The sequence below is a fragment of the Trifolium pratense genome, linkage group LG2, assembly GCF_020283565.1.
Source record: "Trifolium pratense cultivar HEN17-A07 linkage group LG2, ARS_RC_1.1, whole genome shotgun sequence".
Lineage (NCBI taxonomy): Eukaryota > Viridiplantae > Streptophyta > Magnoliopsida > Fabales > Fabaceae > Trifolium > Trifolium pratense.
The window spans coordinates 10751438-10773051 of NC_060060.1; the positions used below are offsets into that span (position 1 = coordinate 10751438).

At 32.0% G+C, this 21614-nt stretch overlaps 2 protein-coding genes and 1 non-coding gene across 8 annotated transcripts; all 3 read right to left on the reverse strand.

The window, feature by feature from the left end:
• Positions 1-4542: 4542 nt before the first annotated feature.
• LOC123908944 (protein misato homolog 1) lies at positions 4543-11074 on the reverse strand. 3 transcript variants are annotated; one of them, XM_045959692.1, is made up of 9 exons: positions 10870-11074; positions 10600-10701; positions 9908-9953; positions 9086-9161; positions 8311-8659; positions 7494-7737; positions 6958-7200; positions 6759-6878; positions 4543-6013 (listed from the first exon to the last, which is right to left on the reverse strand). In XM_045959692.1, the coding sequence occupies exons 1-9, from the start codon at positions 10939-10941 to the stop codon at positions 5568-5570; spliced, it is 1698 nt and encodes a 565-aa protein (XP_045815648.1). In that variant the 5' UTR covers positions 10942-11074; the 3' UTR covers positions 4543-5567. The 3 variants fall into 3 exon arrangements, with proteins under 3 accessions (XP_045815648.1, XP_045815647.1, XP_045815649.1); XM_045959691.1 differs by having other exon boundaries at positions 4587-6016; positions 10870-11056; XM_045959693.1 differs by having other exon boundaries at positions 5099-6016; positions 10614-10701; positions 10870-11029.
• A 1454-nt stretch (positions 11075-12528) lies between these two features.
• On the reverse strand, positions 12529-14856 carry LOC123909933 (transcription factor HHO5). Of its 4 annotated transcripts, none has more exons than XM_045960873.1 (5): positions 14505-14856; positions 14291-14418; positions 13889-14192; positions 13249-13325; positions 12529-13114 (listed from the first exon to the last, which is right to left on the reverse strand). In XM_045960873.1, the coding sequence occupies exons 1-5, from the start codon at positions 14725-14727 to the stop codon at positions 12842-12844; spliced, it is 1005 nt and encodes a 334-aa protein (XP_045816829.1). In that variant the 5' UTR covers positions 14728-14856; the 3' UTR covers positions 12529-12841. The 4 variants fall into 4 exon arrangements, with proteins under 4 accessions (XP_045816829.1, XP_045816830.1, XP_045816828.1 ...); XM_045960874.1 differs by having other exon boundaries at positions 13249-13322; positions 14505-14831; XM_045960872.1 differs by having other exon boundaries at positions 13249-13322; positions 13889-14195; positions 14505-14831.
• A 4857-nt stretch (positions 14857-19713) lies between these two features.
• TRNAK-UUU lies at positions 19714-19786 on the reverse strand. Its single transcript has one exon. It is a non-coding gene; the product is annotated as a tRNA-Lys (tRNA).
• Between the last annotated feature and the right edge of the window lie 1828 nt (positions 19787-21614).

A 21614-nucleotide genomic window follows, 5' to 3' on the forward strand; every position in this document is an offset into this window, starting at 1 on the left:
TCCTATTTCTTTTTTCATGGGAATGTATTTCTTGTGCATGGCTCATGTTTTCAAAGTCTAAAAGCCATTTGTATTCTCATTTCTGTATAGCTTGACAATCTTTTTCTATATCTTCCTTGATTAGCATTTCTATTTCTTATAAAATACATTTGTGTATCAATCCTAAAGTCAAATAATGGTACATTATACTTCAAAAAAGTATAGCACTTCACGGCATGTGCAACATTTTATGAGTGATTTGTACACAACGTACCGACAATATTACGTACCAAAAAATTTAAGGTAATTAAAAAGATCGCAGTCTTTTTAATATGAAGTCAATGAGTAGCTTCTCGTCAAATATTATGACCTTAATTTAATTCTGCATATACTGTTGTGGTAACTGGTAATCCATTATTAAAACCGTGGGCTGCTACTCAAGGATTTCGTTAATTGACTTGGATTTTAGAAAAAAAAAATTAGATAAGGGAAAAATATTTTGATATTAACACATGTATGTATTTAAATATTTTGACTTTGGTTTTGATTCATATTTCATGTGTTTGTATAAAATTTAACTGGAAGGAGAAAACTCACTTTATCGTTAATAGTGGTAAAAATTTTGTACCAATATCATAATAAACAAACAAAATTCACTTTATATTATTTCAACCTTATTTATTTTCAGTGCAGTTTTCTGTATTCATTATTCACATTTCCATTTACTCAATTGAATTACCACCAACTTGGTTATTTTATTTTTTACAAGAACTACATGGTTGTTAATATACTATAGGCTTATGCCTCAAACAATCTATAATAAGTATATAAGCTATATTATCATGTGATTCAAGTCTCATTATTTAGAAGTCAACCTATGGCAGGAGAATTCTGATACCTACTAATCGGAAGAAAATGCCATACAATAGCACAAAGGAATTAGAATATTTGGTCCTGTATAATGTAATATTATGACTATTGTCTTATTCAATAGTCAAAATGTTGGAGATTGAAGTGAAAACAAATTGTAATAATTGCTTATAAGAAAAAAGAATAATGAAATTCCCCACACCACTAATCCATTATCAAGAAGGAAAAAACCCTAAACACGTGTAACACATGTTGACCCACCAGTAGGGTTGTCCATTATTTTAAGATATTTTCTCTTTAGGCCTCCATGGTTCTTTTTCACCCTCTAGATTTTACTTTTTTGCCCTTCAATAAAAATTTCGGTTTCTACGAATCGAATTTTTTTTGCCTTGAAAACAAAATTCGGTTTCTGTTAACCAAAATTTCCCTGAATTTGAACTAGAAAAAACTTCGATTTCTGCGCACCGAAGTTTTTATCAAGGGCAAAATTGGAATATTGAGGGTATAAAAGATACATGGGCCCCGGAAAGAAAATATCTTATTTTAACTGTTGTATGTAGTACAAGATGCGGCCCACTATGCATGGCCCATAGTTTTTCAGACTCTTTTTTTTTTTTCCGTTCATGGGACTCATTTTAGTAATTTAATTATATTCAATTTTTTATGACCAATAAGATTATAAGAACCACATTAGTTTCATAGTTTTTTTTTTTTTACGCGAATAAAGCTTATAGCATTTCATCATCAATAATATTAATAATACATGTGGGAATATCAATAAATAGGTGGAAACTAGCTATAGATGTGGCTATTCTAGCTAATACATGAGCGACCTCATTGGCTTGTCTCCTAATAAACTCAACACGCGAGTTTGTAAAATGAGAGTTATGTGTGTGTTTACAATCATTTATCACATCACCAAGCTCTGACGCATCCTCTTTCTTTCCATGAAATCCTGTGACAACAATTTGGGAATCAAGTTCAAAATCAACATTTGTCAATTGTAACTCATGAACTCAAATCAAAGCTTTAAGTAATCCAATAGCTTCGCCGATTTCAACATTAAGAATTGGAGATATCCACTCTGTTCTTGCAAGGACAAAGCAACCTTGACCATCTTTAATACACATACCGGTGCCAACCTTATTTTGGTGCCTTGAAAAGGAGGCATCGACATTACATTTATACCGTCCACTTTGAGGCTTAATCCACCTTGGAATGCTTTGCTCCTGCTGCACAGGTACAGGTACTTCATGGTTCAATTGCGCCCCTTCCCACTCAGACAGGAATTGGTTTGCGCGCTCACACGTGAGCTGGATCGAGTCGGAAACATTCCACCATAGCTTATTATTTCTTTGTTGCCATATGCTCCATAATACAACCATGAAAAGGGAAACTTGGTCTTCATTCAAAACCTGCAAGATGGAAAATATAATAGCAGCAAAGGTGCTTTGGTTCTGAATATGAACCTGCATAATGCTCCACCAACCATGAAGTTGCCAAATAGACTTAGCATTTTCACACGAATAAATGCATATAATCATCATCACCATGCTCACAAAGAAGACACTCATTTAGAGTTGTTATTAATCAATAATTTAAATATTTAATCAAGTGGTTGAGCTCAAGTAGTTAATAAGCTCTATTGAAAGGCGAATAATTTGAAGGAATCTGAATTCGATTTTTGTGTGGAACAATTCTTAATCAAAATTTATTATCTATCGGTCAAACTCTAAATATTATGTAAAGCCATCAACCACGTCAAATATTATGTACTGTAAAGCTTGATATTATTAATCACACCATCTTCTTAAATCTCGACTTCAATTTTATATAAAATTAGCGTTTTCTGCATTATTAGTGCCACCAGAAATTGTTAAATCTCTAATTATTCTGTTATCAATCTGCACACTTCGTAACATTTTTTTAGCAACTTGACTTGAAATTTGAATGCTAGAAGACCCAAGGCAACAGACAATGATCACACAATTCACAAACAACTAGGTCAACATGTCTTATATTTTTCTCTTTTTCAATCTCCTTAAACACAATTTATCTTCTTACTATATCTTAATATTCTCTCTCTAAAAGATAATATGGAGTTTTACACAAAAATTAATATGGAATTTTACTCAGAAAAATATGGAGTTTTACATATACTTGCTGAATTTGTCTATATGGGCCAAAGTAGTTTTTTGACTTGATATGGCCCAAAGTCAAGAATATTTTTATTACAATTTTGATTGGAGAATTGGGAAAATAAATGTAAAAATAAAACATATACACTTGCCTATTTTGTAAATATTTTATTCCCTTTTAGTTAGGTATTGCAGTTACATAACTTACATTTAAACTAAATTTGAATAATTGATTTTGTAAATAACAGTTGCTATAGTTTTAAAATTCAAATTCACTTGAAATTTTTGTTTTATAAAGACAAGAATTTTAGTTGAACCAATTATAGAATGCTAAATATTCCAGTTAATATTACGGCTTTTTTATGTTTATAGAATTTATGTTTAGTCTGCTGGTTAAAGTGATGTTAGAAAACTTGATTGAATTCAATATTTAAGGATACTGTCTTGGGTTCCTATTATTCCTAACCCAGAAAAAAGATAATAAAACTGCATCAAGCGGGTCCGGTTAAGGTGCATAAGCCCAAGCTTATGCACCGTGCATAATTACTATGCGCGCCCCCCAATTGCTACGCGCCCCCCCAATTTCTAGCGCGCCCCCCAACTGCTACGCCCTCCCCCCAATTGCTACGCGCCCCCCATTTTCTAGCCCCCCAATTTCTAGCGCACCCCCAGGTTTTTTTTTTTTTTTTTAGATTTCTAGCGCACCCCTCAGATTTTTTTTATCACGCTTTTAATTTTGATTGGTTGAATTTTATTTTATTTTATTGATTAGGGATAAATTTTAGAGTATTATGTATGGTTAATTATTTTAGTAGTTAGTTTTAAACTAAAATCATGCCAAACCATCATCGCTGTAACCGCTGCAAGCTCTTCAATCTTCTTCGCTCTCGCTATCTTCGTTTTCCAATCGGAATCTTACAAATTGATTCTCTTGAATCAAACGAAAATGAGAACGAATTGCAATTTCTGAGATGAATTGGAATCGAAGTTCGTGAGAGAAGGTGTGAGTTTGTGAGAGAAGGCGAAGAAGATGAACAGTGATCGCGGATGAACAGTGATCACGTTTTCACTGTTTCGCGTAAGAGAAGATGAACAGTGAATTTTTGTTACAATTATTCTGGAAACCATTGTGCTGGTTAAATGGTTTCAGAGAGTTAAAAAGTGAAACCATTTGTATTATAAATTGGTTTTATGTGTTTATTGAAATCAATATTGTGTTTTTATGGTTTTAAAAATCCTGGAAACCATATGCTGATTAAATGATTTCAGAGAGTTAAAAAGTGAAACCATTTGTATTATAAAATGGTTTTATGTGTTTATTGAAATCAATATTGTGTTTTTATGGTTTTAAAAATCCTGGAAACCATTATGCTGATTAAATGATTTCAGAGAGTTAAAAAGTGAAACTATTTGTATTATAAAATGGTTTTATGTGTTTATTGAAATCAATATTGTGTTTTTATGGTTTTAAAAATCCTGGAAACCATTATGCTGGTTAAATGGTTTCAGAGAGTTAAAAAGTGAAACCATTTGTATTATAAAATGGTTTTATGTGTTTATTGAAATCAATATTGTGTTTTTAATATTGAATTTATTGTATTATTGAAATAATATTCCTTCATTATTATTACTATTACTGAACCAAATTAACATCTCAAGATTCTCTAACCAATAATCACTCAACAATTATAAAAAAAAAAATTAATCACTCTACTTTGTCTCCATTCAGCAAAAACACAAATATTTTATCACTAAAAAAAACCTCATCACAAAAAGAAAAACCAAGCTACCCAATTCGATTCTAATTCATACGTTCTTCATTGCCGTTCAAATTCGATTCTGAGGGGTGCGCTAGAAATCTAAAAAAAAAAAAAAAAACCTGGGGGGGTGCGCTAGAAATTGGGGGGCTAGAAAATGGGGGGGCGCGTAGCAATTGGGGGGAGGGCGTAGCAGTTGGGGGGCGCGCGTAGCAATATGGGCTTTCAGGCCTAGTAGGCTAAAAATAAAAACAAAACGTGTGCATCAGCAGAAAGGGGGTGGGGATAGCGAGCCTTTGGGGGGGGGCTGGGGGGCGTGCGCGAGAAACTTCTGGGGGGCGCGCGAGTAATTCTGGGCTTATGTACCATGCATAAACATCCCCTTATGCATATTAACTTTTGCCTTAAATTAATATTAAGGAATTTTCTCTTTGAAACTCAGTACCAGCATGTTGTCATTAATAGTATCATGTCCGAGAACTCATGCAAATGAAGAGGCTTTGAGATGTCTTTGTTGAGACTTGAGAGGAAATTGCAAAAATTTGATAACCACATTGAACCAGGTCCAGTTGAATGTAGGCAAGGTTAATACCATGAATGAGGCACAAAAGGTCGGCATGGAGTCACAGAGCAAAGCACCCTAGTTGAGGAAAGAAAAAGCCACCAATGTCATTTCTTATGACAGTATTGGTGTGAATAGTCAGCCAGTATTGGTCAAAAGGTGTGAATAGTCAGCCAGTATTGGTCAAGTTTTGTCGCCATCGGCAATATTACAGATGTTCCCTCACTTCTTGTTATTGGAACCATTAACAAAGTATGCATTCTAATCTGAATCAGATGACAACTGAGGAGGACACAATGTAGCAACCATTTTAGACAACATCTCCTGCATTTCCTCCAATTCTTCTTTTCCGAAGCCCCAACTCCTAAGTAACTCTGCTCCGGCTGCTCCTCGCGTAATTCCATACCGGTGAAGATTTTGCAGTTTACTCTCCAAAAGTGGTAAGACAGCACTGCTGGAACGTAATCTGGCAGCCATGGGAATGGAATGGACGTCAAGGGATCCTTTTGATGAAGAATTAGTCAGTTGGTCGCTTATCAATTTGCCGTGCTTGCCAACTTGGTTTCCAAAGATTGATGGAAAAGGCAAGGGAATAGGCAGGGGACAAAGAGCGGTAGATAGATGGCTGAACATTGGCCTTGTGTTGGCACGTTGAAAAGCAGCATCAACTGTATCTTTTACTTCACAAATTGAAGCACGACGACCTTCTACTGACGCAAAACAATGAACAGGTTGAGATGAAAATAATCATGCAGAAAACAGAACTTAGGAAGAAATAGAAGATAAAAATACACCAAGTAATGAAGACCAATTAATTTGATAATATAAAACATGATTTTGTTTTGGACAGAGACATGTCTCTTTGAAAATTGCAACCACCAGACTCCAGGGATTCATAGACTGGCCAAGGATGTCTAGTTGAGACATGTCTCTAAAATCAACTGTTTTCACCATAATCCTACCAAGGACGTCGACTTGAGATCTAAATATGCTACTACTTTTGTCTCTTATTACAAGACCTCTTACAAATTTCACGGATATTAAGAAAAGTGGCTGTAGCAATAAACTTATAAATCTGTGTTTTCCAATTGTACATTTAATAGGGATAGTTTTGTAAAGAAGTCATTAATGCATATGAAAGTTTGAATAGGGTCTTATATTAAGGGACTACAAATATAGAAAGCGAGTCTTATAATTAGGGACAGAGGTAGTACAATTTACTTCCAACCATTATGCTTATGAGATACAGGCTATCACTAAACATGATCAATGATAAGATATTGTGGTGCCGTTTGATCCATGTAATGGATATGGCTTAGTGGGAAAATGTTTTCATTGGTTGGTTGGTGTGCTTATTAGATACAGAGCAAGATCATCGAAATGGATATTAATGTTTAAGTTTAGAAAACCACGACAAGAACATACAAGAAAAATCAATGACTAATAAAATACCTGATGTAAAAGCTCCATGTACTGTCAAGTGTTCAATTGCCTGTATGTCTTCACCATCCTCAGAAATCATTGGGGTCAATGGCTTAAAATGTTCTAGCAAAGACGGTTCATTCTGTCCCCCTGAATTTAACAATAAGATCAATCAAATAAATTTCTTGTCAAGAAGATTAACTCTAACTATTCACATCATCACATGTACCAGTTAAAGCAGGTGTTGGCATGGCAACATCCAGAATTGACACCATATTCTGCCTTCCTTGCCCTGATAACATTTGTATAAGTCCGTGAAAATCTACAGCCCCAGAAACAGAACATGCATCTGCAGTAGGCCCAACCGGTACCATTCGAAAAGGAAGACTAATGGAGTGTAGTGCAGCAGCATAAACTGCACTTGAGTGGTAATGCTTCTCATCTTCAATGTGGAGGAATTTGGAAGCTTTACCTATGAAGTTCAACGAAAAAGGAAACTTAAGACCAGAATAAAGACATCAAAAGAAGGTTTAGTTTACTTGAATAAGAAATTTGGAATCTATAATTTATGCATGAGCCAACAACAACATTTGACATCAGTGAGGAAACCACATTAAGGTCATCAATGACATGTAACCATTTATGTTTATAGAGTATCAGCGTCTTAGACATCATTATTTGCAACCTATTATCAAGGATGGATATTGACTATTAATTTGAGTAATCTAATGATAAACTCTACATGACAAAAACTATTACACTTACTTAAGGAGGGCAAGCCAACAGGCACAATAAGTTTAGAATAGGATGATAGTCTTGAAAATGATATAGCATCATGAAGCTCCTCTAAGATTTTACGATTTCTGCTCTGAGGACTTGCCCGTGAACCAGAACCACGAACAGCATACAGCATGACAGGTGTGTTGGTATATTCATCCACAATATTCTCTAACAATTCAGAAGCCACAGCAGAGAAACCTCCAGAGTCATCAACCACGAATTGAAATCCCTGACAAATTTTAAAGAATGGTTGTTCAGGGAATAACAAACCAACCTGAGTTTTTTGAAAGCCTAACGAAAAAAGGTTATGGGTAAGATCAAAACTCCATGTTTTATTAGCATATGAATAATACCATCAATATGAAAATCTCACACTGAAGTAGACAAAGCTAAACAATAAAATAGGTTTGTGGATTGTGATATTATGATGTCACTGTGTCAGGTTAGCGTAGCTTTTGCAGAATTATGAATACTGTACTTCTGTTAATAGATTCTATTCATGGTTTATGAAATACTTGGTTCATCGTAAAATAAAATACATAGAAATGATTAACTTGGTTCATTAAGTACAAACATTATTACCTACGTTCAAGGCATAAGACAATTTCTATGTATAAAAAGGACCTTACAAAAAATGAAAAGAAGAATACAAACTGACTGAAAAATGAGAACTTATAGAAAAACCAGATGTTTTAAAATATAATGCATTCATTCAATGTTTCGTTACAAGAGTCAAAGGTAAAGCTACGTGGGAACTATTCCCCAAACCAACAACTAGATCAAAAAAATGAAAAATAGTTACCTGTACATGGTCACATTCTTCCACAAAAAAACGAAGCCTCTCACTAATTTCTTCCCCTTGTGATGCCCAAGTAAAAGAATCCCTTCCAATTCCATAATTGTCAAAATCCGCAACATCCGTCCAAACTCCATTTAATTCATATAAACTTTGGGGATGGAAATGTACTTTTGAGTAATCTGTCCAAAACTGAACTTCATTTTCTAGACACTCAGTTATATTCTTATCCTGATCTTCACTCAAAGAACCATTGTTCTCATTCACCATATTCAAGTTTTCTTCTTCATAAAGACTTTGTAGGAACAAATTCTTTTTGCGAGGTTCAGAGGCTTGGGTGGAAACTTCACCAGTCCTGCACATAGATAGGTCTATGGGCATCAGGCACATTTTAACATAATTTTAAACCTAAAAACTTGACTGACACAACTGCTGAAGTAGGTCTGATGTCTAACAGTATAAACATACGAGTAAACAGAACATCAAAATGTCTTGAAATAGAAACAATTTCTGTAGCAAAGATCCTCCTTCTCTATTAAAGATTTCATGTATTTCCTATATCAAAAACCTATTCAAAACTGGACCTTTTATAGAAATATGATGAATCCATCCCCATTTTTCTAAAAGATACTAATAATTTTGAGAGAGAAGTCACACAACAGAAATCAACAATCACAACAATGTCGGACTTGGAGTGCCTTCCTCAATCCTCTACATGTTTCTTCTCTATTTTATTTATCATTGAACAAGTGTCATAAAAGCATAAACTAAAAGTTCTCACCAGGTGAAAATATCTGATGTTGTGGGAGCAACCTCCTTATACAGTGTACCACGTGAACTCATAGATCCAAGGGATCCTGAAAAGGTTAACAAATCCAAAAAATAGATTACAAGGGGGGGGGAAGGAATTATGCTAAAATATGTTTACGGCGATATACATGCTATCAACAGAAGACAGAAGTAAGACAGAGCAAATGGAAGTTGCAAAGATTTTAGTTGAGATGAAAACTGACATCCAAAGAGGACAGCAACATAAAGGCAAGATGCTATATTTTTTTTCAATTCCATAAAAGTAGTAAAGGTTAGCGATGCTGTATAAAAAGTTTAAATATGTGGGATTCATGTAAAAAGCGAACATCTGGAATTGTATTGGGTGAAAAGTCAACAATCTCAATGATGTACTGTTTACTACCAAGATATAGTAAATTATCATTCGCAATAAGAAAATAAGTTGTCTTCTGCTTTTGGCATTTAAGTTATAATTATAAGATAGTCAGTCCTCTTGTTTATGTTGTTTACAATTTTCCTATCAACTTAACATGTTCAAGTGATTTCTATCTCCACACAAAAAATCAGTTAATTGGTTTCACAAATCGCTGAACTTTTGCACCAACAAAATAGGTCCTACTAAATACTACTAGTACAACGTTTTTTATCGTTTTTATTTTCGTAGTTCAGTAGAATGTAATACTAACCATAAATCCTTCAAAACCACATAGTGGCGTCAACTTAATGAACAACAATCCCAACAAATAGATCCAATGAAAAGCACAAGATCAACAATGATATACATTTTCAATATAAAAATATATAAATTGAATACCTCTCATGTTTATTGAGACTAGGCGAGGAGTGTATGTACTGATGCCCTGCACACATTTAAGCAAAAATGATATAAGCATAAGTAGAACAGCTAATGCTTCTAGGGCTTGCTTGGATTGACTTATTTGAGCTTATCTACTGGCATAAGTTTTGTGAGACCGTTTGGGAGACCTTATGAAAGCAGATTATGACAATTTTCTTAAGTTTTTTTCAGCTCAGTTTCATAAGTTCTCCAATATAGCTTATAAAAACAGCTTGTAGCATATATAAAAACAATTTTATCTTTTGCTATAAAAATAGTTTATGGAAGCTTAAACATAACTGCTTATCATGATAAGCACTTGTGCTATCAACTGCAAATAAACTGTTTATCCAAACAGGCCATCTATATAAACTCAGATCATCTGTTGCAATTTTCACTAGTCACTACTAAAAGAAGTCATTTAACATTCAGTATCATTTAATAATAACACAACTGAATCTAATTAACCAATAGTTAAAGTTTGTATCGGTGAACATGGACATGACATATAAAAGGAATAGTTCTAAATTGCAGTCTGCATCCGCAATAAAAAGGTTTTAGGGTCTCCTCAATGCCATAGAAGCCACAATTGCAGCTGTATCGACTACATTTCTCCATACAATATCATCTTTTCTTTGAAAACAATAACAATACTTGAAATGAAACTGCACCTGCTGTGTCTCACCGGTACGATAAAGCACATCCATATTAAGATCATGGTTCTTGTAGACTGAATCAGCTTGAGAGTCTTCAGCTAATCCAATCAACTCATCCTAACAATTGAACACAGATTAATTACTACATAATCAAACAACACCCAAAAATGCTTACTAGAATTAAAACAATTTAAAAAAATTGTTACAAATTGAAACAAACAAATAAATAAACAAAGAAAACAGAATGTGAAATTGTGAAAAGGAAGAGTAATTAGAAATTGAAACCTGAAAGTTCCAAAAGTGAGAACCAACATAATTGGCATAATCACCAATTTGGATAGTTACAATTTCTTTCATGTTTGCTTCCTATAGAGCGCTGCCGAACTAGAGCTTCTTGTTGGAGAAACGGGGGTTTGCGCGCGCACGAGAGAGAGAGAGAGAGTAGGGTTTATGAACTTCACGGTGGCGGAAAAATTGTGATCAAGTCTGCGGTAACACTTTGTGTGCTTTGTGGTAAAAATACTATTTTTCTTAGCGGTAAAAATATAATTAAAAATATAACTTACTAATTTAATGTTGATTGTTATATCAAAAAAAATATTAGGATATTCAAGAGCATTCGGGTCTCTTTTAGGTTAATCAAGTTTCTGGATTTAATTTTTGGTTTGGGTATGTAATAGTTTTAAAATTCTTATGGAGAATTTGTCATTCATTTGTGTTCTACAAGTTTCGAGTGATTAGTCTCTACAGTTACGCGAAAGATATCCGGTTTAAAAAATATAGTATGCGGTACGTGTGAGATTTGGATTCTGAGCAGTTGACCGCACGCAGTCAGTAAATCTGGACCGTCCGATCAAGATCAGACGGCTCAGATTTTAAATCTGATCTTAAACTTTGGACTGTCTGATCTTGATCAGACAAACTAGACGTGGCTGACTGGACTGCAGTCACTAAATTCCTGACTACACTGAACCCAAATCCGTATGTGTGTTGTCACATTAAAAGTATTCTTTTGAGTTAATTCGTGGATAGATATACCAAAAAGAATAGTGTGGATTATTCCTACATAAAAGTCTCAAACTCAAGAAAATCCATGTATAAGGATAAGATGGTGGAGAAAGGGAAAAGAGATGGACGGTTAAAATGAAACTAATGCATGAAATGGGAAAGAAAAAGAAAGAAAAGAAGGAAAAAAAATTGATGCAAGTTGCATGACCCATTCAAGAGTGAATCCACGATGCTTAAAATAAATTTTCAGATACTCGCCAGAATTTTACTATGTAATTGTGAGAGATTAGCCACAGTAAAAACAACGTGCAGTTTCACGCTATTTTAAATTTCGATCGTTGATTTTAAATTGGACGGTTTAGATTACATGCCACTAAACTTTTGACAAAAAATCGATAAAGGACAACTTATATGCTGCTTTGTCAAAAAAACAACGACTTATATGCTGCTTGAAATATTCTTGACACTTTATGTGTCATCCTTAATAAGATCCAGCCAAAATGCTCAAAAGCACGTTTCCATATATAATTTAAGCACAATATCTGTCAATATTCTCATGTTATCAGGAATAGTATAGGGTACGTGACAGATTTTGCAATTTATGATCAATGAAGGAGAAAAGCTTGTAGTCAATCATGCTCATCATGATATCCCAAAATAAACCTTAAGATGGCAAGCACGTGAATGGATTGGTTGAGAACAATGCAAGTATTTTGTCCACTAAATTTTCTGAGACAAAAACATAAACTCACATTTTTATACTTTATGCATAAATAAATTATAGGCACCATGTAGCTTATCATGGAAGTGTTGGTTGAATAATTGCAACATTCAAAATGGAAAAATTTTAGGTGGATTCCATATTGTGTGCCATTTGAACAAAATCCAACATCTAAAAGCCAAATTACAGAACAAGACATCAAAGCACACATCATATATGAGAATTCACATCTATGAAAATTGCACTATTAAATACAGTTACATTCAACTGTTACTATAGTTATGATAACAAAAACCTCCTTCAATATTAGATGGAAAAATAATCTGCAAAATATATCAGCGGCTCTTTCCAGAACAGTCTAAAGTAGCCATTAGCCATAGCATAGTTATATAAAAAAATAACTATGGCATAAAACTTATATCTCTATAGTTCTTTTTGTTAGATATATTATCCTTATGTTGTTAAATTCTCATTCTTTATGATCTATATGTTTAATTATAATATTCTGCAAAATTTTAGAGGCTGTGATTATTCTGCTTCATGTAGCTGCTCATGATCACCTTTCCAATTCCTGCAATCTGATTGCTCGTCATCTGCATCCATACTGTTTCTTCCATGGCTTGAGAGACCTTTAACAGATCCTCCAAGAAGAAGAGGAGTAAGAGGACCCTGTGGTGAAAGAGACTCTGATATGTTTCCCTTTGATGTATCTTCACGGTGATCTTGAGTCATATATAAGGCGAGTTTATTAGCTTCTTCAATTGAAGAAACTGGAAATCTTCTAACATGAAGCCTGTATTTCTGCATAATCATACAAATGTACTAAATAAATAGTTTGACATAACATAACAATAAAAGATACAAATATGCGGAAACTACGATAATGTTATTACTCGTGAATGATTTGGTGTTTGAGATGAAATACTTTCACTTACTTGCAAATGACTTTTCACTTCATCGTTTGTTAATCCGTCCACTTGCATCTTTTCCCTAATTTGTTTAGGAGTGGCTACTAGAGAAAAAATAAAACCAATTAGGCTCCCATCCTACATGGCTATATATCTGGTGTACAGTCAGAAAACCTTGTAGTCATTAAGCTAGAATCATCGGATCATAGATTGTGTTTGTTTTCAAGTCGCTTTAACTTTGATTTGCCAAACTTAAAATTCGAATCGTCCAATCTTGATCAAGTCTAACAACAATGTGACTATATTGATCCCTAATTACAAGTAATCTAGATTTGCAGACATCGAAAATGGATTCCCTGTAGTTGCGATATAGTTGTCAGATGCAGATCAGACGACTTAATTTCAACTAGTATTTTACATCCACAGAATCGTCTGATCTCCATCCAACGACTAGTATCAATTAACTACACATAATCCACATATTTCCCAATTGAAGAGAATCCAGATCATTCCCCCCACCCACAATTTCAATTCCAAATTGTAGAATCAACTATATTCCCAAATCCAAAAAATGAGACTAAGAAAATTCCTAAACCAAAATAAATCAACAACACTACACACATACAATTAACAGTAAAAATAGTCAATCTGAACACAAACAAGTTACCATGTGCTCCACCAAGCTGTTGAAGTGCATCAACAAAACGGCGATGAAGCTCAGACGACCAGCTACGCCTTTGTTTCCTCGAATTCTGCTGCAAAGGATGTGGTGGCTGCGGCTGATTCTGTGTCTCAACACGCAACAAAGACGATCCAGAACTACCACCACTCTTGGAATTTCCATGACTCACTTCAGACACCAAACTATAGCTAGGAACTTGAGAAACCTCCTTCAAAGAATTTCCATTAAATTCCATAAATACCCCTCCGCCATTACTCTTCTTTGACACACACCTTTCAACATCTTCATTCTTCTACCAAAAACAAAAAAAAAAAAAACCATTTTTAAGTTTTAATCTCAATTCAACAAAAAAATAAAAAAAAAATACTAATAATTAATAAAAATTACCGAATTATTTTCATTAGTCCAAAGGTGAACTGAATTCATCCAATTCTTCTTATTATCACTGGAGTTTTTTGGATCTTCCATTTTCATTAACCTAACTTTTTCTTTTTCCTCCTTCAATGTTTCTATAGCTGCATAATTATAAAGCATATGAAATAAGTGATTAATGATTAATAAAAAAAAGTGAAATCCAAAGCAACTGAAATAAAGTACCTACCATTGTTAAGGAGGATTATGCAAAGAGGGAGTTCACGTTTGAAAGCAAGAACTTTGTTCATTTCTTCTTCCAATCTGTGAACTAAGTCATCAAGGTTTGAAAGTTTTTCAGATGAATTATTGGTCTGAGAAACGACGTCGTTGAGGAAATGAGAAACAGTTTTGGGAACAGAGGCTAAAGCTAAAGTCAAATCTAAGTTGAGTTGTTGTTTTTGTTGTTCCATTGTGAATGAAAGTGAAAAGGAAGAGATAGAGAGATTCTTTTATACAAAGAAATTAAGATTCACGACAAATGGATTTGGTGCACTTGTTCGGGTCGTCGCGTCCCACTGCTAAAAATTCACACCCGATATGCTTCATTGCATTTGCACACCTAATTCTTATTTTTCTTTTTTATTTTATTTTTTACGCATATATTTTTTTAATTAGAATTTAATTTTTATAAATTGTCAGTTAAATTATTTTTATATGCATTCAATAATATATTGATATATCATAAAACCACAATAATATATTGATATATCATTTTTTTTGGTTTTTTTACTACCAGTTTAATCTGGTTTGAGGGTCAGTTCTGCCATCAAGTGGTTTCAGCTCTCTTCTGATCGCAGTTGTGGGGATCGAACTGTGGTCCTCCCTACCAAATTCAGCGTCAATCACCACTGAACCAACTAACGATTTGTTCATATAATATGTTTTAAAACACACAATGTATCATGTTCATTAAATAATGTAGCAACACATTATTAGATGAAGTGTAAAATAATTTTACACTGATTGTGCACGATAATTAAATTCTTTTAATTATTAATTTTATTTATTTATTATTATTTTTTGGAAGTAGACTATGTCTGAAAATTTGTGGAGCATATAAGTTGAATTTTATTTTTAGTTTAACAATTTAATCTTTAATTTGAGTTTATAAATAAATTAATCAAAGTTAAAGATTAATAAAAGTATTTTAGTAAATCTATTTTCTATTTTTATTAATTTATTTATTCATTGTCTTTCATTTTATTATTATTTTTTGCTTTTTCACCACCAGTTAAATCTGGTTCGGGATCAGTTATAACATCAAGTGGTTTCAGCCCCTTCTGATCATAATTACAGGGGATCGAACCGTGATCTTTTCTACTAAGTTAAACATCAATCATCACTAAATCATATTCATTGTATTTCAACTCAACAAATTATTTTGTTGTATTATTAGTAAGTATTTTAGTAAATATATAAAAAAGGAGTACAGTATGTTTTGTAATTATAAAGCCTTTAAAAGCGAAGAAAATATCACTCCTATTGTGATGCTGTAAGTGGGGAATTGGGAATCTTTAGATTCGTGTACTTAGACGCGGCAAAATGAAAAGTAATAATTTAATAATTATGATTAATGATTAATTAATGTTTTGTGAGTTGATGATGGAGGAGAAAGCATTTTCTCAAGTGCAAAAGAAATTGAAGAAATAATGTGGAATAATAGGCCATTGAATCATAAATAGAAAGTAATATTTTAATTTAAAAGAAATGGAGAAAATGTGATTGTTGGTTGAGATATGAAAATTGAGAAAAATTGAGGAAAACAAAATTGAGAGAATCCATTCTCGATGATGGAGTATGTGCTTTTATGAAGATTCTTTTCCTGGGTTGGCTAAGGATGGAAGATAGTTGACCATTATACTCCTTTCGTCCAATGAGTGATTCAGTTGATTGTTTCACACATTCCAATACGACAATACATAAATTTTATGTTTAACATTTTTAATTGTATAATAGTATAAATTAAAAAAATTCATATTTTAAAAATACTCATCAAGATAAATTAATCTAACAAAATCTTATATGCTAATATTTATTTTTATTTATTAGTAGAAAAATATAATCAAAGTAAGATATATAAATAGTGCATATAGTCAAACTGAGTCACTCATTGTGGGACGAAGGGAGTACTAAATATTTGACACGGTACTCCCTTCAGTTTTATACTTCCTCTGTCCCTTTTTATAAGATATAGTTTGACAAAAAAATCGAGTCTTTTTATAAGACCTTTTTTACAATTTTCAATGACATTAATTAGTTTTTTCCAAACTTACTCTTATTTACTCTATATAGCTTTTTGAATAGCATTAAATTCTTTTTTGTTTGATATAAAACACTACACTTATTGTAAGGATGAACTCTGTCAAAAAAAAAAAATGTAAGGATGAACATGAAAAATTAATATAATTTGTCAAACAATTTAATACTAAAACCAATTTTCTTAATATTCGTGTTTTGTCAAACTAGATCTTATAAAAAAGAACAGAGCGAGTAATTAAGAACAAATTTACTTTTTAAATTTATTTAACAATTAATGTATTTGATTTACATATTTAGTTTTTGAATAAATTTAAAAAGTGAATTTTCTTCTACATATAAAATTGGAGAAAATCATTGTAGGAGAAGTAGTATCATGTAATAATCTTGGAAAAATTTGTAGCATGCAAGATTTTTGTTGGTGCTAATTTAAAAGTCATATTAATAAGTATTCTTTGCGTCTCAAATTATAAGAAAAAATAAATAAATTTCTTTGTCAAAAATTATAGGAGAAAAAAACTAAAATTTCTTTTTTTTTCAAGAATTATTTTTACTTAAGCTCATAAAATTAAATGTAAATTATATTTAATTTTCTCTATCTCCACTTTTGTCGATAAGCAACAATCAATGAAAATTATTTGTACATCTTCCCATAAAACTGATTTTATTTTAAAGAAAATACAAAAACACATACTCCAAATTTTTATTTTTCATAATAAGTACGATTTTTTTTATTATAATTTACGACGAGGGGTATCTAAAGACAAAGAATTTCTTTATGAAAAGAAAATATAGTACTACTTTGATCTTGATAAAAATTAAATACACAATTGCTATCAAAATAAAATTACTAGTATCTTAATTTGGTTTTTTAATTTGTGCACATAATCAAATTGTTGGGTCGTGAGGGAGAAGTCTCATTGGATTTGATTGGAAGATTGAACATCGAATAATCGCACAAGTGACTTTGATATCACACTTTCACACAAAATTTAAAAGACATTAGGTTTATTGGTCATTTCACTTATAAAATATTCAACATCAACTCTTTCAATTGATGCGAGACTTAACTCACTTAATAGATCTCACCACTTCCCTTAAGTGTGAGTCTCTCATTGTCTGCAATCCTTCGTCACTCACTTATCGCTCCTCCAACCAGACTACGATATCACTGATGGGCCGTGTGGGAGAAGCATCATTTGATTGGATCGGCACATTAGATATTGAACAACGACACATGTGACTTTGACACCACATTTTCGTCCAAAATTTAAGACATAAAGTTTATGAATAATCTCACTTATAAAATGTTGAATCTCAATTTTTTCAATCAATGTAAAAATTTAACTCACTTTATAGATCTTTAACTATGGAAGTAATATTTATTTCCATCTAAATTTTTCATGTTTATCAACAACAAGATGATTGATGATGGATGGCCAATTCCTTTCCGTTCTCTGTATTCCTTTCTTGTTTCTATCCTCCATCTTCCTACAATGAGCTAAACCTAGTGGTCCTTGTCTGTCGTTAGTGTATCTTCCTAATAAGAATTGGCATATTGTTTATTCCGCTGTTTTTTTATTTGATCATTTCATATACTAATTAACAAAATTTTAACAATGAATGAAAGTTGATATTTCTTTAACAAAAAAAAATGCATTATTATATGTTTATATAAGAAAAACATTAACATGTGTTATAACTTACAAGCAGACATATTGAAAATATAAATGTTATGGGTGGAATGAATAGTTCAACAAATTTAAATTAAAGATTAAAAAGTTAAAGGTCTTAGTTCAAATCCAAGCTAAAACATAAACACGCAATTGCAACATTTTGGTTTGAACCAAATGAAAATGTCCAACCTAATATTCACATTTGTCGAATAAACTATATCTTATACAATTTACATCTGACACGTTTAATTTTCTAGCATAAGAGATTGTCGATCTTCTACAAAGGATTAAATAATCATATATAGTAATGTTGTTTTATAAAAATCTATTTTACTATTACGAAAAGATTTATATATTCCCTCCGTCTCAAAATATAAGGAAAAATTGGTCAAAAAATATTAATGTATTTTGTTAAGAATTTGGACTAAATACATCAACTTAGGGAGTATATTATATATTAAAAAAACCTTCAAAGTCATCAATCAAATTACAACACGTGGATTGGAACATCTTTTGACGAACCGTGAGATTCTTGTATGGTTTTGTGGTAGTCCTCGTCCGTCCGCTACCAGTTAATAGTGGCTTCAAGAATTTGTTGGATTATTTTCCATCAATGAAACGCACTACAATACACACCACTTTGGGATTCCATTCCTAAAATTTGATTCCATTATTTCACCATCCATACGTTTTAGCTAGGATCGTACATTACATAATTTTCAAATAAATTTTATTACGTACATTACATAATTTTCAAATAAATTTTATTACGTGTATTTGTAGTGTTTTTCAGTACACTTAAAAGTTTCACATCGTTTAGAAATCAAAATTAAAGATAATTTATATATGACATATAGATTCCTCAACTTACTAAAATATATTTTATAAGATGACTCGCGTACAATCCAAAATTAATAATACTTCGAAATATAATATAAATGACACAACAATTTATTTTAACTGATTAAATTATAAGTTTTTAAATATTCTTATAATTTTTCTCAAAAAAATTAAATAAATTCCTACAGCAACTATGTTAATATAAATCAAACACACCACAATCAATCAAAGTTTGTGAGAGAGCAAATAGACAATATGATATTTAATCTACTCTGAGTTATAACAATGACATTGTGCATGTGTCTTCACTCTACAATGAAGCAACTAGTGTAAGAAAAGAGTGTTTTTGTTTAGTAACAACTACATATATTTTTTTTTTAATCAACATAACAACTAAATACCTTGATGAAAACTTCCTTCCAAGAGTTTTTACAATTTACAGCTTGATATCACATGTATCGAATAAAAAATTGATATCAGACTATCTTTTTTTATGTTCAAAAAGAAAAAAGAATCCATTTTATTTTAAACATGAAAGGAATAATGAAAATGCTGTGTTACCATAAGAAATACTGAAATAGTGAAGCTTTAAGAAACGTGAAAATGCTAAAAAATATGAAAAATCGCCGTCTGTGGGAATCGAACCCACGACCACGTGGTTAAAAGCCACGCGCTCTACCAGCTGAGCTAAGACGGCTACATGTTTATTGGTTGCACATAATAAATAAATACGTATGGTTCATTTAATTCATCCTCATTATCACGTAACTTATCAAAATTGCAAAATTAAAATTTATTTTTAATAATATAAGTGTTAGTTAAATAGTAGTATATCGGCGAATAAGTAATACATTTGAACCTGCTTCAAAAAAAAAAAAACATATGAACCATATTTTTCTTTAATGTTGTACCATTTTTATTTGAAAAAAAATCCAACGACATAGTAAGAAAATGGGAGGAAGGTAAGGAAAAAATAAGCATTGAAAATTAATCGAGAGTTTTTCTCATATAAAACTTATAACTAAATTTGTTCAAGAGTACTTGAATGATATTGTAAGAGATATTTTTAACTTAACTAAAGGCTTTAAGTTTGAATCCAACTCTAAGAATGCAGTAGTGTTAAATTCTCTTGAGAGAGAGTTTTGTCACTCTTTGCAGTCCTATCAAACTCGAGAAATTAATATCTATAGTTGCATGCATGTCGAGAATGCTCGATTCATAGGAAAAAAACATATCACTAAATTTCAAGAGTCTGTCATTTTTAAGACTTGGTCTTACATGTTAACTTACAATCAATCAAAAAGGGAAAAATACAAATGAACACAAAAGGAGATTAGGGTTTCCATAACATTACAATGACATTGCTTACTAAAATAATGGTTACAAGAGAATATATAGAAAACTCCACTGGACTAAACTATACTAACATAAAATGGCCAATAACATAAGCCCAATAATCTAACACTTCCCCTCAAACTCACGATGCAACAACAGAAAGCATCGAGAGTTTTTGTCAAACAAAAAACGAAAAACACATATAAATATAAACTAAATTTCTAATATTACATACATATTGTATAAGGTTTTTAATGTCACTAGATAATAGTATATCGTATAAGGTTATGAAATTATAAAATCACTAATTTGCTTGAGATTATTAAAGGCTTCAAATAATTGGCAGGCTTAAAGACAAATCTATTTGCAACATTATATTGCTTTCCTGAACAAAATCACACAGTTACATGTAAAAAATGTCAAATTGTTCTTTCTTAAGTTATTATACATTTGTAAGCGAAGATTAAAACAGCATACTAGGATGAATTCAATTCCAAAAACATTTAAAGGAAAATACGGGCTTGGATTATCTTCAGTGACAGAAATATGAAATCCCTTCATGTTTAACCGAATAGTAAGCTACCTTGTTGACATGGCTTTGCAAAGCCAAGGCAAGGATTTTGCATCCCTGGTTCCACAATGCCGACGACCAAGGTTAACTATCTTGTACTACATTTTAAAATTTAATTATTTTGAACCGCGTACGACAGCGATCAAATTGGCGTCAATTTGATCGTTGTCGTACACGGTCAAAAATAATTGAATTTTTAAAGAATGTAGTATCAAAGAAGTTAACCTTGGTCGTCTCACAAGGGACTCTTTATATCAATTTAACAATATTATAATCAAGTAAGAACTATAAATTATGGGGGGTTTGGTTGGATTTCAATGATTTGAAACAAAGAGAGTAAATTGATTTAGCAACAGTTATGAAAAAGATTAATCTACTGAGCGGAGATTTCAGACTTATCATCGATCATTATATTATCAGTCCCTAAGTGGATTCAATTCTCTTTCGATCATAGAAACGATTAACAAGCGTATTCGATTCTATATGAATTATATTACTTTTGTTAGATACCGAATTAAGCAAACGGTTAAGAACATGTGAATTAACGAATAAGCTAAGTTAAAACACAAATACCTTAGGAAATATAAATCAATCAAAATTAACAATCATATTCTATAAA